Genomic DNA, 26,802 nt, shown 5'->3' with positions numbered 1-26,802 from the left:
CACAGGAAGAAGCGTATTGTGACGGTGAACCCGACAAAGTCAATCCGTGCTTTATTATTACTAGCACACATGCCCATGCGTTGCAACGGGAGGGAAAAAATATCACAACCCCCGAACCCTCCCGCACCCCCCCCCCACACACACAATCCGCGGCACCACCTTTGTTTTTGCTCCTTCCCACCGCCAGGAACGGTGGCCGTCCACGTGGCCATGGCGCTTCGAAAGTGATTAACCCAAGGCGACGAGTTATCTTTGAACCGTGCCAACAAAGCAATGTATCTACCCTGCAAAAAAAAGAACACACCATTTATAACTTCAAAAAACTAATCTTGTCGAGGTAGATGTGAGCACCTCCCTCTGCGAGCTACTCTGATGCATGTGGGTTGCCATAAAATAAAAATTCTCTCACAACCAAGATGTGTCAATTCAGTAAAATTCAGTAAGATTGTTGCCTGATATAAGCTTCCTTTACTCTTGTGTTGCCCAGTGGCCCGTGCAGATACATGTCACGAGCCCGTTTTGACCAGTGCAGATAAATGCATGCCGTGCATGTATCCCTTCTCCTTCCTTTATTGGCCCCCTCTTTCTTATTATATCTTTTTTATCCGACTCGATGATTCTCATAAACTCACGGTCATATATAAATTGGTAAAATTTACTCTACAGAAGCGAGGTGGGACTATGTAATACTCAGTGAACCCACCAAAATGGCAGAAAACAATTCTAGCTTAGTTGGTTACTGTCGTGGTGAAGTTAGGACATGTCACGAGTTTGAATCCCAGCCCCAACATTTTTCTTTCCCTATTTTATGTAGCCCTAGAGCAGGCCCAACAACTGCACAAGCCCAGAAGCAATGGAGATGAGGTGGCCCATAGCAGCAAACACACATACGGGAAGTGTCCTGTATAAGCAATGGATTAATACCACCTTGCCAACCGTCGAAGCTTGAGACTGTACGGGAGTCGCGGAGATAGTAAAAGCTTATTACGACGGTGAACCCACAGAGTCAATCCGTACTTTATTATTACTAGTATAAAAATGCCCGTGCGTTGCACCGGGCGAAAAAAATTCAGAAAACCTGCTCTGCGTGTCATCAAGCACCATTTCTTATATCCAATCTTGATAAACATTGGTAATAAGGTTACACTTATTATCGCTTTTCGAAGCATCAATTGTGGATGTGAAGGAGCCACCCTATCTGATGGAAGAGTAGTAGTGCATGGAATAGTCTGTCAATCGGTTATATTTTTTATTTTCGGAAAAACAAATATATTATTATTTAAAAAATGAACATTTTTTAATATTTCTAATTTCTAATTGCAATGGGAATATTTTTGAACTCATGTAAAAATGGAACATTGTATTGGAATTTTCAGCTTTTTTTAAAGCATGAACATCTTTAAAACTGTGAATACTTTTTGAAAGCAAGAACAATTTGAAACACTCTTTATTTTAAAAAAGCACATGTTTGATGTCTGTGGTTTTAAAAAACGATTGTTGGTGTTCAGACCATGGAGTATAGAGTTGAAAAAGTCATAGTGATGTCCTTCGATGGTGCCTACTTCAGATTGGCGCTATCACTGGATGAAAGAGGAGTGGTGTATGTGTTTTTAGTGGGATCCCAAATAGGCCCGGGCATTGCAATGGAAGAAAATATATCACACAGAAGGTAAGATGTACCGATGTGGTAGAGATAAAGAAATTATAGAATTCTAGAGCACAAAAGTTCACCCACCAGCTTGTCTCCGTGGGCTTTATCCAGGGACCCTCATGACTTTGAAAGTTTTTTCTGGTTTAATATGGGCTCACACAAAAAATTAAGTTCACACTCATGTTGCGTATATACCCAATTCCTTTCAGTAGAAGTGTTCAAACAACAAGGCTTGCCATATTTTATGTACCGCCAAGGCTCCAGCTAAAAGAAAAAGACATATCAATATCGCAATGTAAATAAATACATAATTTGCGCAAGTGTATGGAAATCAAACATCAGATCAGCAAACACAATGCAATTATTTTTTAGAAGCATGCACAAAACGTATTGTATGAAAAACGTATTATATTCTCGGTGAACCGTTGTTCTTTTGTTCCATCATAATTTATCTTCACTGTATCTGCTCTATTTATCCTTTTTTGTTCAGAGCATTGCAGCATCCCCAAATCTCGGCGCCAATGCAATATCACATGTAAATTTCCTTTCTTTATAATTTAATGGGCCAATACGCAATGCAATATCTCCTCACATGTAAATTGTCTTTCTTTATAATTTAATACCCATGGCAGCCTTCAATTCCTTTCTTTAATAGACAAGGATCAATTCTTTCCTTTAATAGACCGCCATCAATTATTTCCTAAAATAGACACAGCCCTCAATTCCTTCCTTTTATGCCCACAATCCGGAAATTCATCTTTACTTTATTTTGTTCATATTCAGCCCTCAATTCCTTCCTTTAATAGACAACCATCAATTATTTCCTTCAATAGACAGCCCTCAATTCATCTCGCGGTCTCTTTTCTTATGCGTCTTGCTGGTTACATGACACTTGCTAACATATATAAACTGGTAGGATTCGGTCTAAAGGAACAATGTGGGATTATTTAACATCAAATATGGACGTCTAGTTGGTTGCTCGAGCCTTTCGTCACGACAGAAAGTCACGAGTTCGATACCGCCGGGCCTTTTGCGAGGGTGTTGATTAGGCCCAGCCGTGGCCCAATACGAAAATTTCCCTTCAAATGTTTCGCTCGGATCTACTCGTCGCATGTTCATTCAAATCTGAACCTTGGTTTTTTCAGAGTCGGGCCATAGTTCGCATGGCTAGCCAAGCCCGCTCACATGAAGGATACCCAGGTTCGAGTTCAGCGCCGAGCAATTATTTTTTCATCTCGTTTTACGGAACCTTTTTTTCTACTAACAAATTATAGATGGCGTAAAATCACAGGAAGAAGCGTATTGTGACGGTGAACCCGACAAAGTCAATCCGTGCTTTATTATTAGGTAGGGATAGACTAGCACAAATGCCCGTGCGTTGCAACAGGAGGATATCACAAACTCTAACCCAATATGCACGGCTCAAAAATCATTTCATGTGCAACACAAAAAATTATTAGTATATTTTAAAAAATAACATAATTTTTATAAACAAAAATGATTTATACCTGTGTAATTGGGTAGGATAGTGTACGTCCGGTGAAATATTCCATAAATTTGACCGTAAATAAACCACAAGAAGAACTGTCTTCTTGAATTGGAGTTTGTAATTGTTCTGTGATCTTTCATTCAGTAAGATCAACGTCTTTCCAATCGTCCTTAATCAGGTTTTGACTTTTAAGAATATCCAAATGAAATTGTACTCCTCGTAGCTAAAAAAGATTTGGTGTTCAGAAATGATAGACATTAACAAAATATGAATTTATATCATTTACATGTAGGATTGAAATTGGTGTTGTAACTAACCGTAATAGCAAGGTCCTCTCGGACAAACTTCCAGCACAATGAGTCCAGTACTTGAATCTCACGCTTTTTTGTATTCACGATAGCTAAATACCAATGCATGTTGCTGGCATTTATTGGAAGTTCTATCTGTAATAAAGATAATTAGGGAAAAAATAAAAATGCTTGAAACATAAAACATGAAAATTATGGATATGTATATTACCATGTCATACTCCATATATTTTTGGACAATATTTGTCATAAAGGCACTATCTTCTTGTATGCCAAGGTTACCATCCCGTCTTAATAGTGAGGTAACAAAAGGACTCTCAACATATACTTTATTGTCATTCTGGACATGAATTTAGTCCTTTAAACAACATATATATGCATAGATCACCTGAAATTAAGATTTCAAAAAGTACAATACTGATAAATATTAGTGCTTAGAAACTCTTTCCTGTTTTAGTAAGTGTACTTACACCATCATTTACCCACTCCTTTTCATCTAGCAGGCACATCAATTGATTTTGTAACACATAACTTCTATCTATCCGAACCAGCAATTCTTTACTCAAAGATGATTCTACTGCTATATGTGCACATAGATCATGGTCGGTCAATGCATAGTCTGCAAAAAACACAATAATTTAAGAATTTATTAAATACAAAAGTGTACAAATAATAAATCAAACAAATACCTTGTGGGAGATAATCATGTCTCATCAACTTTGATCTCTTTATTTGAATCTGGTTCCTTAATATCATGTAATGAGAAAACAGGAGATAATGTTGAGCTAGATGGTGATGGAGTAGATGGCAATGGATCATTATCTATCTGATCATCCAATTCCGGCACAATGGATTCAAAACATTCAGAAATTGGTGTAGATGCTGACATAGTTGGCGACATTGGCGATGGCTCCAGAACACCTGGTTCAGCAATTTTTGCTTTTTTTAAGGTCGATTATCCAAATCCTCTGCAATGTTCAGTTCAGTGATGTCATCTATTTTCTGCAGTTACAACACAAATAAAAGGTAAGCCTCAAACCGTTAGTTTGTTGGTAGAATATTTCAGATCCAGACCAATCACAAGTATTAAACATTCAACTTTTCTACCATGCTTGACCTGGCATGCTTGAGGGAAACAAAAATAGAAGTTTAACCTTACGTAAAGATACATTCAACTCTGCAGAAGACTTGCTAACTGCTGCTACAACCAATTGACTCATGCCCAAACACCTCTAATGTATAAACGTACAAACATGACTTGCTGCTACATATGGATTCTACTCACTGCTACATATGAATGCTTGTGAATTCTTCATGTTACAGCAAGCAACTGAAGGATATACAAAATCATGAAAAATCTTCGTTCTTCATGCAGATGAAGGTACATCATTAATTGTTCTCACAACACATCAACGCTTACTTCCAATGATTTAAAATGCATGTCACTTTTCTTTGTCATGCATATGAAAAAAAACTAAGGGAATAACGCTAGAAGACTACACACTTCAGAGAAGAAGATTCATAATATCACAGAACCACATGACGTGAGACGTTTATGAGCTCGGCTTCAGCAACATTCAGGCCTTCCTTGCCTGCCTCTTGCAAGGCTAGCAATAATTCACAAGGTTATTCTAACTTGTCTCCAAATCGAATTTTTTACAAATCTGCACAATCAAGCAAAAATTGGGTATATAGTGCGGATCTGGGAGCAAGCACCTGGTACTTGGGGACTTCGAGACGGGGCATCTATATTACTGAAAGTACAGTACAGTATATATAGTTTCAGTTTTGCTAAGCTAATAGATGAGTAAGCAACTGGATTTCATTAATACCACTATAAGTGAAGAATAACCAAGTAGATTTCAGTACGCAATTGGATTTCATTAGTACTATATGAGTAAGGACAAAGAAAGTAGTTGTCTCCCTCTGGAAGAGAAACTCTTAAGGAACAAAACTCCAAATAATACACCCAAACTCTGGTTACTCTGATAATATATCTTGGGCACTATAATTTATGCTTACTTAGGATAGTATATAATTAGCACTATCAATACACTAACAGTCCATAGTTGTTTGCCTACAGTACCAGTGTAGTTGTTTGCCTACAGTACCAGTGTACATGGTTATGGCCTGCATCCCATTGATTTTAGCCTGGCTAAATTACAGATTTATTTGAGTAATAAAAATAAGAGCACACAAAGGAATAACAAATTCACTTAAATTTGTTAGTCAAGTCAAAACCTGCGGGAACCTGATTTTTTTCAGTTACAGATATATTTAGGTGCATAAGAGATACTAAAACTGTGAATTGTGTAGGGTAATCTGTCTTACGAATCACCCGGGGAAAAAAGTCTTAAGATTACTTGCCAACAGAAGAAATAACCCTTGTGGCTATGTCCTACATCATAATTCACATCACAAGAAAAGATGGACCAGGCCGTTCCCCTCAGAAACTCTAAACTGACTTGCATGTAGCACTCACAGAGACTACTAAATCAGTCTATAAATTTGAGCTTACAAAACTTTGCTGCTGTACTAACCATCCTCCATCAGTTTTCTCATGCTTTATAAATTAAGTAAAGTACTGTCCCTTATTTCAGTCAGGCTACAGAGCAGAATCAGAGACAAGAGACAGGGGACAAACAGGGGATTCCATCCAGTGAATATGAAGGCGATACATTACCTCTGGTGTAGCTGAGGCAGGCGAAATTGGGCGGTTGGACAGATGGTCTTGTTCCTTCGGCGAACTCGGCACTTCCTCCTCCGGCGAACTCGACGGCGACATTGTACGTTGCGTCAAAAAAAGCAATTTGGACGGGCTTTGATGGAGCTTATGGTCCAAGGACGCAATATGATGGAGATTTCGGCCGAGGACCACTCCTTCTTATAGCAAACAACTCAAATCCGGGTCGGGCACTCCATTGCTTGGTGTTGGAGAAGGACACGACCTCCTATTGTCCATCCAAATCACGGCACGGGAATAGCTCGTCCGAGATTGAGAAGGATACGGAGGAGGCCGGAGAGGATTGGTGGCGGCGGACAGATCACAGCAAAGCGCGCCCGCGGCCGGCGTACCCACCAGAAAATGTTCCCCCTTCTATCCTCCGTCAAGCACAGCAAGGATGGCCGTCCGGCGACAAGGGCACCGCCCATGAACCTCTCCTGCTCCACCGCCCATGAACTCTCCTGCTCCGCTGGCATCTCCCCTGAACCTCTCTTGCTCTGCCCGCCGCGCCGCACCTGAACCTCTGCTGCTCCGCCCGCCACGCCGTGCTTGAACATCTTCTCGGCCATCTTCTCCTGCTCCGTTGCACCGCCCCTTTTGTCGCAGCTCCGCATGAACCTCTCCCGCTCCGCCCGCCGCGCCGCGCCTGAACATCTTCTCCTGCTTCGTCGCGCCACCCCTTCTGCCGCAGCTCCGCCCAGCTCCGCCCGCACCTGACCTTCACTTGTCCGCTGAGCGTTTGGATAAAACGTACCTTTTTTTAACGAAACGTTATTAGTAAAATAAGGACTACGGGTTGTATTACGGAAAAACACAGGGGTGTTTTAGCAAAAGTATGACGACGGTGAGCGGACGGGCATAATAGAGAGACGGGCCAAGGCCCAACTGGATCGCAGCCCAGCTAAGCGAAACGTAGCGGTCAATCGAGTCAATAATATTGTGAGGAGACAAAATTTAGTACCACCTCGAATATGTTTTAAATTCAAACTGAAAGCGTAAAATCACGGGAAGAAGCGTATTGTGACGGTGAACCCGACAAAGTCAATCCGTGCTTTATTATTAGGGAAAGACTAGTACAAATGCCCGTGCATTGCACCGGGCAAACAAAGAGACACAAACAGCTTCATATTCCACTGTGCACCATTTTATATATCCAATTTTAATAAACTTCGATGATAAGGTAAAACTGATTATTGCTTTTTGTAGAATCAAGTTTGGACGTGAAAAAGCCAACTTAGGGTTCTTCATTAGATGGAAGAGCAGTTTTGCATGGAGTAGTTTGTCAATCGTTTTTTTTTTTGGCTTTTCAGGAAACCATGAAAATTTGCTTATTTTTAATAGAAGTTAGGTTTACATAAAAATTGGAACACTTCTTTAAGAATCTTAAACGTTTATGAAAATTAAAACATTTCTCTAAAGCACATTTTTAACAGATGTTTTTTCTTTAAAAAATGCTTGATTTTTATACATTTCTAAATGATTTTTTTAGTAAAAGTGGAACTTTTTGGGGGAACTTTTTATGATTTAAAAAAAGTGCAAACATATATTTTTGAAACAAAAATAGTGTGAACATGTGTAAAACTGTGATCATTTTTAAACTAATTTCTTCAGTAAACAAATTAAACCAGCCACATGCAAGGTCTGGTCCTGAGCTCTACATATAGTTATAAATCGAAAGAGTTGATCTTAAGATTACTAAGTAAAACCAAGTATCACAGTAAGAAGAAGATCCAAATGTGTAATTGGAATGTATCAAGTCCTGAAGAATCATCTTAGGTGTTTTACAGTTAGTGGGCGGACACATGACCACCGGTACAACACTACCCATTTTCCGATCAATTGTTTCGTCCAAGCACCATCAGCTGCTCATTACGGAGAGTCGAAGAGCATTGAAGCAAAGCGGCAATAAGCTAACTCTTCGGCTGATCTCCAGCAACAGAGGCGGCAAGGTCAAGCCTGACAAACATGTCCTTCAGAGTGTATGACGTGTGTTGTTCCTGTGTGACGGCACGCAAAAGAGTTCCCGCCCATCTCGCCGCTGGTGTCGTACATAGGGTGGCGGGAGGGCATCACGGCGAGCCACCGTGGTGGTCGATGGCGACCTGGTTGCTGAGACACCAAAGTGCGTGTCAATTGTTAACGACGCCAAAGTGTCTGTCAATAAAATTTACTGGAAATACCAGTCTATATAGCTCAACATCGGGAGATGCAGGACCTCATCATATATTGGGTCTTTCACATAATCAAATACATGGTCAGAGTGTTCCTGATATTGATGGTTTTTGAAATCTGTTTCTGCAATTCTATAAGTTAGCCATGAACAAGGTTTGATATTCTATAAGTTAGCCATGAACCAGGTTTGCTATTCTATAAGTTAGCCATGAACAAGGTTTACACCATCTGTGAAATGACAGTAATTCTGGAAAATAAAATAATAAGAGCACCACTACAGCTAGTAAGAAAATCATGACATGATATAGACGGAAAGAATCCTTAGTACAGCTGCAATTAAAGGGTTTGCTTTCAGTCAAGGAATATAGCATGACGTCAATAGCAAAACATGATGATATTTGTGGAAATAAAATAACAAGAGCACTGCAACTGCTAGTAAAAGCAAATATTATCCAACATGATAATTTCAACCAGCACATCAGTTGATTTTTTAAGACGGAACTTTTATTTATCTTCACAAGTAATAGTTTTTCCAAAGATGATTCTACTGCTATCTGGGCACATAGATCATGGTCAGTCAATGCATAATGTGCAAAAAGTCAAATAAGTTACGAAAACATTGAATACAGAAGTACACATGATAAATCAAAAAATTACCTTGTGGGAGATAAACAATATACAATTCTTCCAGAGCATCATGTAAACATAGAACTCTAGGCCAAATTAACGCAAGCAAGAGATGCTTTCTATGAATTAGCATTGTGCTCGGGTCCTGTGGATGCTATATCATTAGAGAATAAAAACTCAAACAAATATAAACCTTGTTTCGTGGTTGATATGATCAACACCACAACAATAATGTACGGCACATAATTAGAAGTTTAAAAACATATCGAAATATATTACTTCATGGGAATCGTTTGGGTAAGATTTTGGGGAGAAATACCTTATAAAAATACAAAGATATGTTTTAGTTCTAATGAAAGGGAACAGTCACCCTACCGCTTAGTTTGTGCTATGGATGTAAAAAATTAGTAAGCAGCAAAATCCTTGAAAATACTCTTCCAATGGATCGGCATGCGTAAAGCATACATATATTACAGCGTTGTCAGCAAATTGAGAAATATTGGGCATCGCAATTCCTATGAGCAGAATTGGAGTTTCTGGAAAAGAGATTTCTGAAATATTGAAGATGCATCTTTGCCAGAATGACTAATCAACATGTTTATAAAATAGATTGAACAGCAACATAGTGGAAGTAAACCAAACCTTCTTATACTAACTATGTCAAGTTTCAGTGTTACATGAACACAACACAACTACGGCGACTCTGTATTGTCTGTCAGGCGGTCAGAGACCACCCAATACAGCCTCGTTCCTAAAGTACGCCAATGGAATTGATTAAATTAACCTGTAAAAAAAAATAATCAGTACCTATGAGCATTAGAATATACTAAGTCATTACTACATGGAGCTGGAGCTGTAGTTTTTTAGATATGTACGTAAGTTAGTAGCTGATGTAATTCTAGCAGCACCTCAGTTGTCGCTGAGCTCCTCTGTACAACCTGAAACAAAGGAAATAAACTACAGGATGGAGGCTATAGAACATACACTTGATGGAATACCTCAAATTAAACTTTTGGATTATGTTGCATAGAAACATCTCTTTCCGATGCTTTCCTGGAACAGAAAGAAGAACAAACGATTATGATCGAGCAATTTGTTCCCTGATCCAGAAAGGAAAATAAGATAAGCATGCCAGCCACGAAGTCTACGATGGAAGTTGTGAGCGCTTCTTGTGAAGTGAGCAGGTTTGCATCAACAAGAGAAATAAGAGGAACCAGGTCAGTAATCTTAAGTAGGGTGACAGTGGACAAGAAGAAATCGATCATCTCACCTTGACGGCTTCATCCAGCATGGTGAAGATTGGTAGCAACTGCCTACGCAGCACTACTGCGCCACCAATGCGAACCGATCCTATTATGATCTAAATACAGTCGTTGCCCTGTACCTTCTTTAACCAAACAAAATCCAGTCGTTGGCTCTGCACCTTCTTTCGTTGTTGCATGCCGTACCTCATCCTCTTCCTCGCATCCCGCAGCGGTGAGATCCGGAACTTATGGATGCAACGCTAGGAGCCGGTGTTGGCCAGATCCCGACGGCGGCGAGCCGAGGCTGCCTACGGGCGCCAGGAGGGAAGCCGTCCCCTGTTGCCTGTAGAAGATGAGGCAAGCTTTGGGGGCTGGGGCATTCAAGTCCCCGTCGATGGCCGCCAAGAGCCATGGGTGTCCTCCGCTCGTATCCGGCTGGAGCTCCTCCCTTCCTCTGCTTCGACGGCCAATCTTGGCTGAGGCTCTCGTTTGCCGCCGCCCGGCTTGGCGAGCTGCTGCCTAGGTCGCAGCACCGCTCCTACTTTCTCCCTTCTCCCCGAGCACAGTGGCCGGGCGTCGCGCGAGATGCAGCCGATCCTGCCGATCTCGTCCGGATTCGGCGACGGCGGGGAGAGGACGAGCACCGGGGATAAGAAGATGTGGGCGCGGCGGCGGCGGCAGAGGAACCCTCGTCTTCTCGTGCGGGGCAACAATCGTATGAAACGTTTTTTTTTCACTTACGGTCCAGCTACGGTGGACTGCGGGTTGATTCCTATAAAGTAGACAAAATTTAGTACCACCTCGAATATGTTTTAAATTGAAATTGAAAGCGAAAAATCACGGGAAGAAGCGTATTGTGACGGTGAACCCGACAAAGTCAATCCGTGCTTTATTATTAGGGAAAGACTAGGAAAATTGCCCGTGCGTTGCAACGGAAGAAATCGATGGGATGCATAACCGGCTACGTGATAGGGTTAAGTGCTTTTATGGGAGGACTTTACCTAAAAATCAGAGATCACAGTTGATAAGGAGGAGCCGGGGGAGGCCAATGGCATGGTTACCAGCGGTGGCAATAGAGCAGTTGAGCTAGTCATCAATCCACGCAACTGCATGAGCTAGAATTTTTCATGACTATTATTTTTGTACTGAGTGAATTTATATTTATCATAGTCAGGATTAATAAAGCTCGAGAAAATCTGACATTAAAAGAAAGTAACTTATTCTTTTAGTATGTACGCACTTCATGCCAACCCAATAATTTAGATGCAAGAATGCGTTGAAGGGACATGAAACTGTGCTCCAAATAGGTCATGTGATCTCCAAAGAGATTGACGTCCTATATGAAAAATGAAAACATGAACATTGTATTATTTTTTATGGCTAGTCATTTTCAAAGAAACCATGATAGAGAAGCTGCATAGCAGATTACTTGGTGGCATTAGGATAAAGAAATATAGTACATTATATGGCTCAATTAGAATGTAGATTGCTTAATATTGATCGCCGACCACTAATTTAGAAAGTGCATAGAGCTGCCGAAATGATAATTAGAATGTTGAATGCTTAATATTGACCGTCAACGATTAACTCAAGAAGAGCCTTACTTGAGAGCAGCTAACAAATTAGTAGGAGTATATGTTCGACCAGTTGCAGCTACATTATTGCAGAGATCTGCAAGAATACTAAAATGACTCGCAAACTACTTATGACATGAAGCATCCGTGGGAGAGAAGAAAAACTGATTTAATGAATTGAAGACGGTAAATCTTTAATAAGATATGTGGCACAACATATACAAAATCGCAGACTGGTCAAGGGATCCAACTTTAGAGATTGATAATTGAAATTAAACGCATCTTTTTTTTGTGGGGTGAAATTAAACGCATCTCATTTAACAGTTTCAGGTCATCTAACTCTCACAATGAAAAGCCATAAATACAGTAATTAATTTACAGCAAGACATATTATACAGATATTGTCTTCCAAAAATTCTAGCCTAGTTACGTTTCTTCTTTGCTTGAACAAAACATCATAAAAAATGCTAAAACATATATATTCTTTAAAATTCAGTAATCCATGTCACACAACCCGAAGAGAGAAGAACATAACTGCTAGTCGGAGGTCATCAACTAACATGTTTAGTGTTTCACTTAGTTAACTTTTGAACACTTGTATCCTTGTAATTTGGAACTAATCCAGCAGAGAATAGGAAGTAAAAGTATGTCCTCTCTCATGAAACATAGCTGTACAAATCTAAAATTTAACTAATAGAATAAGAATGCACTAAGCTCGCATGAAACATATTAGTGCAAGTACTACCTCGTTGATCTGCCCCCTGCTTTTGCTTAGGCCCTCTCCTCCGTACTAATAACTCCTTTGGATGCTTCTGTCTTGTCTGCTTGACGGGGGAAACAGAAAAGTTCTACAGATAAGTCCTCCTATCTATGAGATTTTCGATTTTTATAACATAAGACTTCTCTTAAAATTCATCGATGCTTTTTGTTGTTATTAATTAGTAAGAAGAACGCTCGTCGACGCGCGGCTATCAGTGTGCATCGCCTCAGGCGACGGCTGGCATGACCTTGAGCCACTGGGCTTGGTCAAGCGGCTTGCCAATTGCATAGATGATGAATCCTGCGACGGCGAAGACGAAAGCCGGCTTCTGCATCACGTTGTACATGCGCCAGCAGTCGAGGCTCCTGAACTCATCCCACTCGGTCAGGATGCAGACGGCGTGCGCATCGCAGACGGCCTCGTACGTGTCCAACGTGACGGTGACGGGCTGCCCGGCGGGCTCGCCCACGGCCCACCGGCTGCAGGTGGCGAGGGTGCGCGTGGTCCCAGTCAAACTTGTTCATGGCTAGGTCATGCCTCACCTGTGGGTCGTAGATGCTAACGACGGCCTTGTCGCCAAGCAGACCTAGGCACATGTCGATGACCGGTGTCTCGCGGGTGTCACCGGTATCCTTCTTGAAGGCGAACCTAGCATGGCCACCTTCTTCACGGCGACGGTGTTGAACATGGAGGAGACGACGCGGTAGATGAAGCGGCTCTTGCAGTCGTTGATGCCGATGACCTGCGGCCTGCCTCCATGGACGTCCTTGAGGACCTTCACGTAGACATCCTTGAGGACCTTCACGGCGGTGCCCTCAGCGAGGAACCTCCCGATTGGACAGGATTTGGTTCAGGACGCCATGGCCGTTGTGGGTAGTGAGGATCTTCTCGATGGCTTTGGCGGTCTTGACGGTGACGGGCACGGTGAACTTCTCGACCATGATCTTGTTGGAGTGGGATATGTCAACGATCATGCGTGCGCTCACCTAGTAGGTCAGGATCGGCGCGCGGCCTTGCCGGTGCCGAGGCCGCGGCTCTTGGTGGGGGGTGTTGACGGAGACGGAGACGAAGTCCGCCTCGCCGACGTCGGTGCTGAAGAAGAGGTTGCGGCTGCGGCCGCGGCACTGCTTGGCGACGTCGTCAAGGCCGGTCTCGTAGATGGGGAGCCGGTCGCTATTGCAGCCGGCGATCCGTGCCTTGGAGATGTGTATTAAACTGATATTTATGAGAGAAATTAGAGGAGACGTGGGATGAAGAGTTGGACTACAACTAAGAATCCACGTTGAGAGGGGAGTTTAACATACCGAGAAAGACCAAGATGAACAGACGGAACAAAAAAAACTGGACACAACACACAAACGTTATTTATTTGAGTGTGGGTTGATTCCTAAGAATTACAGGGACTTTTCTGCAAAAAGGACGCGACGGTGAACCCGACAAAGTCAATCCGTATATAACAGGCACCACCAGAGCACCTACACCCACCCCCTCCGGCCATCGAACCAGAACTCTATTTGTTCAGGTTTCGAAATTTTGTTCGAATTTTCGATATTTATTGACGATTTATATAACAGGCACCACCAGAGCACCTACACCCACCCCCTCCGGCCATCGAACCAGAACTCTATTTGTTCAGGTTTCGAAATTTTGTTCGAATTTTCGATATTTATTGACGATTTTAAAAACGTATTCATATTCAAATATTTTAAGGAAAATCGTCCACACTTGTTTCCAAGAATTGTTGAAAATATTTAAGAAAAATAAATAGACCTGTCGCTAAACTACTTTAACTGGGGCGCTGCAATTTGAGCATAATCAACAGCTAGCTCATGTGGTTGGCGTCCCTGCTACCTAGCGTGAGGTTGCGAGATCGAACCCATCATGTGTGGTTTTGTTTTTCGTGCTATTTTTACGTTCTTGTTTCCTGGTTATGGGCTGGCCCGATTACGTACGCGAGGTTTCAGCCAAAGCTCGACTGGGCCGCCGATTACCTACACGAGGTTTCATCCAAAGCTCGACTGTTAGAACTCTCGGGGAATAGTACCACCTTGGATTTTGATTTTGTCTACACGAATTGTAAAAGCGTATTACGACATAAGAAGAAAGCGTATTGCGACGGTGAACCCGACAAAGTCAATCCGTGCTTTATTATTAAAAAAATAGCACAAATGCCCGTGCGTTGCAATGGGAGAAAATAAATACCATACATATCTAATTCAATAAGCCATGACATATTCGGCATTATCTAGTAATGGTGTCATACCACCCAAATCTTCCCCATTTGCCCGGAAGTATAGTCCGATCACTGTCCAGAGAAAAGAGAGAGGAAAAAAACAAACCGGATCCTCACTTTGTCCTCATATGACCGGACAGTCGCAAATGGGCATGTCCACATCAAATATAAGGAGAATATGAGGATGTCCGTGTATGTCTGAGAAGCCATTCACGTAGGATATAGTCCACACCGGATTATCTTTTCTCTTTGTTTACCCTCTCTCCATCTACAATTCAAAAACAAAGTAAGAAACATGGTTGCATGCATGTACAAATAGAGACTCAATATAAAGACGTGTACGCAGCCGTTTGAGATCGAAATTAGACAATCTAGAGCTAACCACGATAAATAAAAGAATTTAAAAATATATGCTCACTCGGTGGGGTCCAGTTGACGCCACGTACAGTCACGTGTAGTTCAAGCGAGCAACCACGTTCTATTTATCTATCGCCCTATCAAGCGGCTGCCACTTCAAAGCTTATCCCCTCATAGCGATGTGAGCCGGTGCTGCGAGATGCATTGCGTACCTGCGAGCCTCGGCGCTGCAAGGTATGTACCTGGGAGCCCGAGCTCGTGCGTCCGAGCACCCCCAACCCCGCCGCCAGCTCATCTCACCGGAGAAGCAACACCAGCGGCGCCGCCCCGGTGCCTTCCCTCTCTCCTGCATGGCTTGCCGCCTCCTGTTCCTTCGTCAGGGAAGGACGCGTTCGCGCCTGGATGCCCAGACACCAGCTCATCTCGCCAGAGGGAGCACCAGCGCCGCCGCCCTCTGTGCCTTCCTTTTCTCTCCCACCCCCCGCATGGCCCGCCGCCTCGTGTTATCCGGCAGGAATGACGCGGTCGCGCCCGAGCTCCTAGCCGCTAGCTCGTCTCGAGGGAGTCCGGCGCGTCGCCGGAGGAGCACCAGCGCCGCCGCCCTTGGTGCCTTCCTTTACTCTCCCACCCCCCGCATGGCCCGCCGCGGTCGAGCAAGCAGGTCAGCCCGATGACTTGTAAATCATGGTCAGTTGCTTGGGCTTCTTCGCTTCCTTTGCGCTGGGTTAATTCTTCTTTGCTTCCTTCTCTTCGGTACCCTTGTTGATCCGGTTTTGCCTGGGCTGAGTTTGGTGGGCTGAGGCCAGATGATGATACATAGCAAAAAGAATATGTGCATTACCAAGGATAATTATTTTTGTATAGATATATGGAGGAGCGTGTGTAAATAAATCAGTACCACCTTAGATAGTTAAAAAAAACTAATATGGGTTAGTAGATCAAAAAATCGGAGAAATGCACCTTACTTTATTAGTAGGCTGACAAAAAAGACCCGTGTATTGAAAACGGAGAATATCACACACCCTAGCCCTGATAATATTACATTTCTGTCATAAGTATCTCTTCTTTCATTTCCTTCAATCCACACTGCAGCTACCTCCGAATTGATTGGCTCGTTGTATGTTCTTTGGTCCAATCTCTGGTCAAGGTTCAAGATCAGTCTGTAGTCCTCAAGGTTTTGGGCTTGTCCCAAACTCCTAAACTGCTGAGAGTACGGGTTACCGTGTAGTATGTCTGTTATTATTGCCATCACATGCTTGTCTTGCTCGTACATTTCCTCACGGCAACAGCGGTATCGATGCTCTAAGCTTGGATCATCGTCGTAGAAGTATAGTTCTAGATGCTTTGGATCTGAGTGACTATTACCAAATGAGTGTATGTTGTGATATATTTGACCATGTGCTCGAAAGGTGTAAATACCGGCCGTTCGCATGTCTGTTGTATCTCTGTCGAGCTGGCAGTATAGTGTAGTAAATGAGAAGTGCCCATTGAAAAATCTTATATTTTGCCGAAAATGTCTTGCTCAGAGTCGTTGCTTGTCCAAAGCCTCATAAGTTCCGGTGGTGTATTTGGATTGGCTAGCCTTATCTGTCCTTTTTTGCAGCATAATCCCGGACTTTCATACTTGAATTTGGTTGCATGGCAGAAATCGCAATCTTCTTCTTTTTCGAGCATGTTTGTGCTTGTTGGTATGTTGCTGTAGATGAGATCATATGGATCAGGGTTGAGGTCTTCCTCGCCTTCTATGATTTCAATTTCCACTTCTCTGTCCCACTCTGATTTGATATACAACATATTTAATTTGGTAAGTAGTATTGTAATGTTGCAAATTTATTTTAATTGTATTAAGCATACCTTCACCGGTGAACATGTATTCATCTTCGTCTGTGTCTTCTTCAAATATGACTCCATCATTACCTGTGTTTTGCATATATATATATATATATATATATATATATATATATATATATATATATATATATATATTATTTTTATTGCGTAAGAACATATATGAAATTGATAGCCTTACCATGATCCTCGTTGTAGATTGATCTTGTTGCAGCATCTATTTCCTTAATGGTTGCTTCTTGCTCATATATGATTCCATCATTATCTGTGTAATAATTTTTTATTGTTATGAACATAAAATGTTTGTATATAAAAGTATTTGTATGTAATTTATAACCTTACCGTGGTTATCATTGCAGAATGATATTATTCGTGCATCCACTTCTTTGATTGCTGGAAGCATTGAGGAGGGTATGTCTGGCCAGAGAGCCACTTTACCTTGATCATCATTGTATAATGGTTGTGTTTGTTCATCTGTTTCTCTGATGCTTGGAAACATTGAGGAGGGGATGTCTGTCCAGGAAAGATGGTTAGTTGTACATACAGGTTTATATTTACTTAGAGTTTGAGTATTATATAAACTTGAGATTATTACCGTAAGTCATGACTTGTGGTTGCTCCAGAGGTTCTTTGTTTTCGTCGGTGTTTTTCGTCATGGATGCATCTTCTTTTGATGATACGGAACCAGTTTGCCTCCGTTTTCTCATGAATTGTTCGTTACGATGGTGTAGCAATGTTTACCTTTTTCCTGCTGCCACATGATCCCTGTGTTTTACAGCCAACGTAGAAGTACTAACCTCTTGTTCGGTTGCGACATACTCAGGGTTTTCCATTGCAAGTGAATCTTTGCATGGTGTGCTGCGTTCCATTTGACGGCGAGCTTTTCTTTGTTCTACTCTTGCTTTCTTTTGAACTGGCTGCAAGTTTGCATATTTTTGTTTTTCATGTGTGCAATGTGCTGCCTTCTGTTCTGCTGTCTTCCCTGAATCTTTCTTTTGATGATAGGCCTCACGGCGTTTTTTGAGTTTGTCCTGCCTTTCTTCATCGGTCATGCGTTCATTCCGCTCTTTATACCGCTCTTGATCTCTCTTTTCTTTTTTGTTCCTTATCATTTTTCAATTTCTCCTGCCTTTCTTCATTGGTCATCCGTTCATATCGCTCTGTATCTCTTTTTCTTCTTTTCTCCTTCGCATCCATGGCTTGCCTGCATCAAAGTACAAAGCTAGCTAGCCTTTATATATGTATCACCACAGGTCTTGAGCTCTAGAAAATGGTGGAAAGAATTATTTATCAAGTTACATGAAATAAAACTGCTACAGAGAGTCAAGGGTACTTGGTCCTTTCTTATTTTGTGTTGTTCTGTCCATTCTAGAATTATATTAGTGATATCTTTTTGGTGATTTCTGCGGAAATTTTAAGCTTCTTATCATTTCTATTATTTTCTTCAAAAGAGAATTATTTGATTTGCATTTCAGTTAGCAAAATTAAGTAGTTCATGCCTTGGATTAGATATGAGAGGGATTTATTATAAGTAATAAACTGTATTCTAAATATGCATCCGTGCAGTTGGAGCCTTCATGGACTGGATATCTAGGCCCTGTTCGGTACCACTCCGCTCCACAACTCCGGTAGCAGAGTTGGTGGAGCTGCACTTCAAAACGGCGGAGGTGCACTTCCCCCGCTCTGCACATTCCGGGAGCGGGCGACTACCGAACATGGCCCTAATATTGTGAAACCGACTGTTCACTTTCCCATATCTATATGATGATGTAGATATATTTAGGAATATATAAAATCCATGACCTGATCCATGTATTTACAAGAGTTACCCAACATGCAGTAGTAGGACATGCATATTCTCAGTAATTTTGAGTTATATCGATTGTACTCCTTCGCTGATCAGCATGTAATCACTCTAAGACTGTACGATTAATTGTTTTATTCTAATGAAATTGCAATAGCAGGACAGGGGCAGAGGGCCATATACGCCTATGGTTGTCCTTAGAAGCATGAGGAGGTCATTGCTGATTCTAAATTGATTTGTACATACCTGGCTCGTTGTTTTTGACGTCAGCGGCGATACCGGCAAGACGATGTGGAAAGGTGACTTGTTAAGAAGAATCGACCGAAAGCTTGATATATATTGGATCAAGGGGATTGTACATGTATGTATATAAATAGGATCTGGAGTCTTGTACTCAGTAGGAGTCGGGCTTTCACTTTCCATGGACTCATGTACCCAGTATGAGTCGGACTTGCACTGGCTTGCACTTTCCATGTCACCCAGTAGGATTCGAACTGCTATTCAACTTGCACTTTTCAGCTTCGGGTCTTGTTTTGTTTATTCTCAATTTTCCATGTGCGGCCAGCACAGTGCTGTTGTTGTGGAGAGCGAGATATTTTGCGGTTGTATTTTTTCTGAGCAATACCTAGACAAATGAGGCTAAGAAGAGATACAGATGTGTAATATCTTCGTGGTTTATTTCTTTTGAAAATTGGACGGTACTTTGTGTTCTCCTGCTTAAATTACGTGTTTTAATGAATATATTATTGTTTAGCTATTGAGAATTAAGTATATACTAATCCAAAACGTTGTTTTTTCATCAACACCATACATGTACGTACACTCTACAGTGACGTTAGAGGGAAATACAAAGCAAGTTGAACAGACCATGAAACATATATATATATATATATATATATATATATATATATATATATATATATATATATATCAAATGCTCCTGGCAAAGTTCAACTCAATAAAAGTCATTAGTTGATTTTTTTTCCTGTGTGACTGAAGACTCAGGATTTGAACCAAAATTATGTGGTTTTTTTTTCTCTAGCCAAAGTTAGGTCAAGCCTGCTAAACTCTGTAGCCTGTTTAAATTACGTGTTTTATGAATATATTCTCGTTTAGCTCTTGAGAATTAAGTAAATATACCAATCCAAACGTTAATTTTTTCATCAACACCATACATGTACGTACACTCTACAGTGACGTTAGAGGGAAATACAAAGCAATTTTTTTGGTACAGTACATATAGATTTGTCTTTTTTGTGTAGCTCACATTTTAATGTATTTCGACCTGAAAATTTGCACAGATGTACATTATGTATCTAGGTATATGTGTATTTATTTTCAGAATTTTTTGAAACTAAAATGTTTGGATTTAGAAGTTACATGTGCATTATGTATCTACGTATATGTGTATTTATTTTCAGAATTTTTTGAAACTAAAAAGTTTGGATTTAGAAGTTTTCAAATAAAGGCCTCCGTGGAGCTCGGTCTCTAGTTGGCATTTTCGAATAGAAACAAACTATAAAATAATTATTAATCAACAGAGTACACGATTCTGTACTATTTGTGATTTCCACAGTATTGTCATGTCTGAACCCACAAACATCGAATTTTGAAGCAATCCGTCATCTCTTATAATTGGCAACCCCCAAAAATGTATATCCTGGCAAGCTCCAAAAGTTTTCTACATACATGTAAGGGATATCTTAAGTAGAAACCAAAATCTACTATTAATTTCTCAAAGGAAAAAAATCCATCTCTACATGTTCATCGTCTCCCTGCTCATTGTCTATTAACTGTTGGCTGCAAGAAATCTCTCTGACAAATTACCTTCCACCGATTGAGCTCCCTACACAAGCATATTGGTAGGAAAACAAGGTTAGCATATTGGAATAAGATATTTGAGTCATTTGACATTTCGAGATGAATTGATACTATTTGACATACCCGTTTAACTTTGGATTTTCCTAATACAATTGATGAAGTCCAGTACACCAGCAGGCATGTTATCTTCACATTCATTGTCCTTGAATGTTAGTAGTTGGCCCAAAATTTGTTTTCTGAGTTCATATCAATCCTATTCATTCATTTTTTTGTAAAAGAATGACATCAGCATCACATGTATAATAATCATAAAAGCAAATATCTATACGGTTGCAATATTTACCTTTAAAATGGCAAATGTGGTCTTTCGTCTTCCCATGTGGACATGAATAGGGGAACAAGATAACCAGACAGTTCCCTTATATAAGAATATAAATATACTTTATTAATATTGTCTACATACTCAAATCAACAAATAATCAGTATCTAGTATTCATCTTCTGAAAAATACCTGTTGTAAACTGGAATATCATCTAGGATTCTATGATGCCATAAGAGAATATCCTCGTTCCATCTAGACCCAGGGCATGCTTTTGACATTGCTTTCGGTAAATGTTCGGAAATCCATATAATTTTTTTCACATATTTTGCGAGTGGGTTGTATCGGTACATTGGATTAATAGGAGTAGGGTCCAAAATGTACACTGTTCTCGTATCTTGATCCAATGTGAATAGAATGAATTCATCAATGCATTGTACTGGAATATGGATCTGAAATAGGCTACATATTAGATGCAATAAAAAAATTGCTCTAAAGTATACAAAAGTGCTCTTACCGATTTGCATGTTGAAACATTATATTTGATACCAGGCCAACTACGAACAGAATTTGCTAGTTGCTCCACATCTAACTTTTTACGAAAATCTGGGTGCCTTCCAAAATCAGTAGTCATCTAGTATATAAAATTATTGGTTAGAAAGATGATAAAAAATTAGAATATAAAAAGAATATAACGAATATAAAAACATACCCAAAATTTCATGTCGAGATAATGCTTTGCTATCAGTTGCTTTGTTTTTTGTGATGTTTGGATGTCATCCAACATAATCTTCCGTACGATCAAATTAAAGCAATCACGGTCCATGGGTAAATCATCCTTTAGCAATCCTTGTAGTTTTCTGAGAGACAAGCTAATTGGATATGGTTTTGAACTTCGGATCCATACTTTCCTGATAATGATACAAATTAAGAAAATAAACCATTAATAAAACAATTCAGATACTATACAATTGCAATACTAATTTAAAATGACTTACTCTAAAATCTCGGTGTAATTAATTGATTTAATGAAGCTACAGAGTCCAGCTGTTAACTCATGTAAGGTCATATTAGAAAGAATTGATATTAGTGATCTGTATTTATTTTCAACAGATAATGGGATTTTTGTTTTTGTTTTTTTATATCATCTAAACTTTCCAATATTTGAACATCATCAGGATCTCCCTTGCTGTCATCGTCACTTTCTTCAACGATTGTAGTCATTGCTGCAGTGTTTGTTTTCCAACATAATAGTATGCTGGCTAACTTAAACCTAAAAGAAGTAATCATTTCCTGTGCAACACGAACAATTATTAGTATATTTAAAAAGTACTTTTTGTAAAAGTAACATACTTTTTATTAAAAAAAGATATATACCTGTGTAATTGGGTAGGATAGTGCACATCCGGTGAAATATTCCATAAATTTAACCATAAATAAACCACATGAAGAACTATCTTTTTGAATTGCCTTTTGTAATTGTTCTGTGATCTTCCATTCAGTAAGATCAACGTCTTTCCAATCGTCGCTTACCAACTTTTGACTTTTAAGAAGGTCCAAATGAAATTGTATTCCTCGTAGCTAAAAATAAAATAGTGGTAAGAAGAAATGATACACATTATCTAAGTATATTAAAAATCGTGTTGTAACTAACCGTATTAGCAAGATCATCTCTGTCAGAATTCCAGCACAATGAGTCTAGAACTTGAACCTCACATTTTTTTGTATTCACAACAGCTAAATACCAATGTGTGTTATTGGCATTTATTGGAAGTTTAATCTGTAATAAAGATAATTAGGAAAATAGTAAATGAAAATGCATGAAACCTAGAACATGTAAATTATGAATATGGAGATTACCATGTCATGCTGCATATATTCGAGGACAATCTCTGTCATGAAGGCACTACCTTCTTGTATTCCAATGGTGCCATCTCGTTTAAATAGTGAGGTAACAAATGGACTCTCAAAATATACTTTATTATCATTCTGGAGATGTATTTGGTCCTTTATACAACATATATATGCATTGATCACCTATAATTAAGAATTAAAAAAATACATTACTAATTGATATTAGTGATTAGAAACTCTTTACTGTTTGAGTAAGGGTACTTACATCATCATTTACCCACTCTTTCTCATCTAGCAGGCACATCAATTGATGTTGCAAGACAGAACTTCCATCTATCTGAACCAGCAATTGTTTTCTCAAAGATGATTCTATTGCTATATGAGCACATAGATCATGGTCGGTCAATGTATAGTCTGCAGAAAATCAAATAATTTAAGAATATATTGTATACGAAAGCACACGTGATAAATCAAGCAAATACCTTGTGGGAGATAATCATATGTCTCATCAACTTTGATCTCTTTATGTGAATTTGGTTCCTTAATATCATGCAATGGGAAAACAGGAGATATTGTCGAGCTAGATGGGGATGGAGGTGATGGTAGTGTATCATGATTCATCTGATTATCTGATTCCGGCACAAACGATTCAAAACACTCTGAACCTGGAGAAGATGTTTTCATAGTTGGTGACATAGGTGATGGTTCCAGTACACGTGATTCAGAAATTTTTGCCTTTTTGGAAGGCCGGTTATCAAAATCCTCTGCAATGTCCAGTTCAGCGATGTCATCTATTTTCTGCAGTCAGAACAAAAATAAAATGTAAACCTCCAACCGTTAGATCAGTTGAAACAGAGGTAGTACACCATAGCTCCCAGTCTGAATATATGAAACGTACAGTCTTCACGTCGGTATCATCCAGCATTATTGGTGCAATGTCCGAGAGCTGAACCTCCTTGGCCTCCACCTCAGTTGGATTGGATGCCTTTGGCACCTGCACGTGCATACACATCAGAGACATGAAAACCAGGCCAAATCACTTTTTTATTTATTGCATGAATGGCAGGGCAATTCTGAACATCAAGTGACAGCAGACACTTAATTCTACTAAACCATCAAAGAGATGCCACACTTCAGTGTTAACAGAAATAATACAAACAGTGCCATCAACTAAAAAGGCTGTATTCATCATTCTCTCAATTGTTCTGATAAGAACTGAGCTATGTTGCATTGGTGAGATTAAAATATGAAGATGAAAATAGCACTCTCCACATATGATTTTTGTGGCCATGATAGTCCAGTCAAGATTTCCCTTGCTTGAGCCTTAAATAGCATAGCATAATGTCATTAAAATGGCTCATTACCGCAAGGAGAATGCTTATCATAACATTGACCCACTGGGAGGCCAAAAAGAGAATAGAGTAGAATTTGGATAATAAACATGATCCATCATTTCTTATTATGGATAATAAACAGGATCCATCATTGCTTATTACGCCATAAACAGGTATAGCCTGAATATTTAGTGTGCACTCGTCAAATATTTAGGAAAAGGGCATAGAAAGAATCATTTGCGAATCATATTTAGGAAAAGGGCATAGAAAATCACTTGGAGAGTTGACAGGTTCAGTTGAATAGTAACCTGCTGCACATATCTAAACCACAAATTCAGGAGCACCATTTTATTGACATTTTTATTTATCCTACATCTTTGTGAGACCCGCAGACTCAGCGCAGAACCTAAAAAAAATCCTACATTTACTTTCTCAAACAGAACTGCATTTTTCTAGTTGTTAAAATACAGTGAGCAGCAATTTTTCGTAAACATAATGCCCTCTTGAAAACAATTGAGACCCATCCATCACTTATTTGTGAACTACTTTTGTTCTGGTCACCTATGTCCTTACGAATTTACTCTGCTTCTGTCAAGTACAAACATAATCCATCTATGTAGGAGTGCATGATGTGTTGATTGTCAATGAAATATAGTCTACTGTCGGCAACAGCTATATTTGCTACAGTACACTGATGATTTGACAAACATATGAGTCCCATCAGATGCTTCAAAAGTACCTGAACCAAAGTAGGTCTAGGCGACAGTTGATGGTCTTCCGGCAAAGTCAGCGGAGGTGATGGCAGATTGTCTTGCGGCGAAGTCGGCGGAGATGATGGCGGTGAGGTCAAAGGAAACGACTGCTGCGAAGTTGACAGATACAATATAATACAATCATAAATTTGGCTAGGAGGAAGATCAGGGCATAGTAATGCAAATTTTGCCACTAAAAAGAAAATAGAGTAGAATTTGGATAATAAACATGATCCATCATTTCTTATTATGGATAATAAATATGATCCATCATTGCTTATTACGCCATAAACAGGTATAGCCTGAATATTTAGTGTGCAGTCGACAAATATTTAGGAAAAGGGCATTGAAAGAATCACAACTTAGAGGCTCAACACGAATTGGTTCATTCACATGCCTTGCCCATATAACTGAATATCTAATAAAAAGAAGAAAAAATAAGCTGCTAGCATAGTCAGAGGCAGGGGACAGAAACAACATCTAAAACAAGGAATTGCATCCAATGAATATCAAGGGGATATATACCTCTGGTGTAGCCGCCGAAAACGACATTGGACGGTTGGACGGACGTTCTTGTTCCTTCGGCGAACTCGACGTTTCTTCCTCCGGCGAACTCGGCGGCGACATTGGACGTTTCGACGAAACTTGCAATTTCGACGGGATTTGATGGAGCTTCTGGTCCAAGGACGCAACCTGATGGAGATTCCGGCCGAGGACACTTCCTTCTTATACCAGGCAAATCAAATCCGGGTCGGGCACTCCATTGCTTGGTGTTGGAGAAGGACACGGCCTCCTATTGTCCATCCAAATCACGACACGGGAATAGCTCGTCCGAGATTGAGAAGGATACGGAGGAGGCCGGAGAGGATTGGCGGCGGCGGACAGGTCACAGCGAAGCGCGCCCGCGGCCGGCATACCCACCAGAAAATGTTCCCCCTTCTGTCCTCCATCAAGCGCAGCAAGGATGGCCGTCCGGCGACAAGGGCACCGGCGATGAACCTCTCCTAGTCCACCGCCCATGAACCTCTCCTGCTCCGCTGGCACCTCCCCTGAACCTCTCCTGCTCCGCCCGCCGCGCGGTGCCTGAACCTCTGCTGCTCCGAACGCCGCGCCGCGCCTGAACATCTTCTCCGTTTCCAACCAGCTTGCTCTTCTCGTCCTCGCGCACCTGCTTGAATCCTGACGAGGAATGCGACGGACGATGAGCGGCAAGCAGGCCACGAGAGAGGGGACGGCGAGGAAGGGGGGTGTACTGAAGATGGTGGCGGCTGCCGGCAGGAGGTGGCCGTGGCGGCGGCGGAGGCTGGAGGACGCGAGCCTCGTCGCGGCCGCTCGCAGGGACATGCCCTTCCTTACTTGGCAGAGCGAGACGGGGGGAGAATGGGAGCACGGGAGAGTACCCCTCCCCGGCGCTCCTTCTCCTCCGCGGCTCACCGCCGCCGTGGGGCCTCCTGCCGGCGCCCCCCTCACGACACGGGAGCGACTCTGTCGCGCAGAGCGCAAACCTCCTTATCTTGTGCGCCAACCCAGGCCCAATAGAAAGTAACGGCCCAAGCGTGCCCGTGAGTGAAAGAATTAAATCTTTAGTGCGTACCCCAAATTAGTACCACCTCGTTTATATCGTTTTTATTACGATTTTGTCCATACAAATTGTAAAAGCGTATTATAACATGAGAAGAAAGCGTATTGTGACGGTGAACCCGACAAAGTCGATCCGTGCTTTATTATTAGGGAGAGACTAGCACAAATGACAGTGCGTTGCAACGGGAGAAAACGATGGTTTCTATGAATCTGCCAGATCAAGGAACCATGTCGTTGGACAACGCTCGAGAAATTGGTTCATTTCATCAGCATATGGGGTATGATTTCAAGTAAACTGATCTGTCTGAACAACCACTTCTTGATTGTTAGTTCATTCTTTAGGTTATTT

The 26,802-nt window shown here is 40.9% G+C and overlaps 1 protein-coding gene, 2 long non-coding RNA genes and 1 pseudogene across 12 annotated transcripts; 1 reads left to right on the top strand and 3 right to left on the bottom strand.

The window, feature by feature from the left end:
• Nucleotides 1-118: 118 nt before the first annotated feature.
• LOC123169098 (uncharacterized) lies at nt 119-10,976 on the bottom strand. Of its 7 annotated transcripts, none has more exons than XR_006484652.1 (10): nt 9,971-10,976; nt 9,848-9,910; nt 6,132-9,756; nt 4,138-4,450; nt 3,919-4,067; nt 3,660-3,836; nt 3,458-3,583; nt 3,160-3,363; nt 1,736-1,915; nt 119-284 (listed from the first exon to the last, which is right to left on the bottom strand). It is a non-coding gene; the product is annotated as an uncharacterized lncRNA (long non-coding RNA). The 7 variants fall into 7 exon arrangements; XR_006484651.1 differs by having other exon boundaries at nt 9,848-10,140; nt 10,243-10,976; XR_006484654.1 differs by having other exon boundaries at nt 9,848-10,025; nt 10,243-10,976.
• A 1,800-nt stretch (nt 10,977-12,776) lies between these two features.
• Nucleotides 12,777-14,831, bottom strand: LOC123171107 (UDP-glucose 6-dehydrogenase 1-like; annotated as a pseudogene).
• A 1,979-nt stretch (nt 14,832-16,810) lies between these two features.
• On the top strand, nt 16,811-18,956 carry LOC123169097 (uncharacterized). The gene is made up of 2 exons (XR_006484647.1): nt 16,811-16,944; nt 17,348-18,956. It is a non-coding gene; the product is annotated as an uncharacterized lncRNA (long non-coding RNA).
• On the bottom strand, nt 18,064-25,530 carry LOC123169095 (uncharacterized). Of its 4 annotated transcripts, XM_044586941.1 has the most exons (16): nt 25,398-25,530; nt 24,860-24,982; nt 23,685-23,780; nt 23,269-23,584; nt 23,052-23,200; nt 22,793-22,969; nt 22,587-22,712; nt 22,310-22,513; nt 21,931-22,225; nt 21,645-21,843; nt 21,450-21,566; nt 21,125-21,384; nt 20,957-21,031; nt 20,737-20,866; nt 20,620-20,638; nt 18,064-18,192 (listed from the first exon to the last, which is right to left on the bottom strand). In XM_044586941.1, the coding sequence occupies exons 1-9, from the start codon at nt 25,497-25,499 to the stop codon at nt 22,019-22,021; spliced, it is 1,500 nt and encodes a 499-aa protein (XP_044442876.1). In that variant the 5' UTR covers nt 25,500-25,530; the 3' UTR covers nt 18,064-18,192; nt 20,620-20,638; nt 20,737-20,866; nt 20,957-21,031; nt 21,125-21,384; nt 21,450-21,566; nt 21,645-21,843; nt 21,931-22,018. The 4 variants fall into 4 exon arrangements, with proteins under 4 accessions (XP_044442876.1, XP_044442874.1, XP_044442875.1 ...); XM_044586939.1 differs by lacking the exon at nt 18,064-18,192 and having other exon boundaries at nt 20,325-20,638; XM_044586940.1 differs by lacking the exon at nt 18,064-18,192 and having other exon boundaries at nt 20,353-20,638; nt 21,125-21,394.
• Between the last annotated feature and the right edge of the window lie 1,272 nt (nt 25,531-26,802).

This window comes from Triticum aestivum, chromosome 7D (genome assembly GCF_018294505.1).
Source record: "Triticum aestivum cultivar Chinese Spring chromosome 7D, IWGSC CS RefSeq v2.1, whole genome shotgun sequence".
Lineage (NCBI taxonomy): Eukaryota > Viridiplantae > Streptophyta > Magnoliopsida > Poales > Poaceae > Triticum > Triticum aestivum.
This window is presented reverse-complemented; position numbering and strand designations above follow the sequence as displayed.

What these genes read in the sequence shown, in the direction of transcription:
- LOC123169095 (XM_044586941.1), bottom strand. Translation starts at nt 25,499, where the DNA reads ATGTCGCCGCCGAGTTCGCCGGAGGAAGAAACGTCGAGTTCGCCGAAG. An exon ending in CTAGACCTACTTTGGTTCAG is followed by an intron (nt 23,781 to 24,859) that starts GTACTTTTGAAG and finishes ATGCACGTGCAG; the next exon opens with GTGCCAAAGGCATCCAATCC. An exon ending in ATGATACCGACGTGAAGACT is followed by an intron (nt 23,585 to 23,684) that starts GTACGTTTCATA and finishes TTCTGACTGCAG; the next exon opens with AAAATAGATGACATCGCTGA.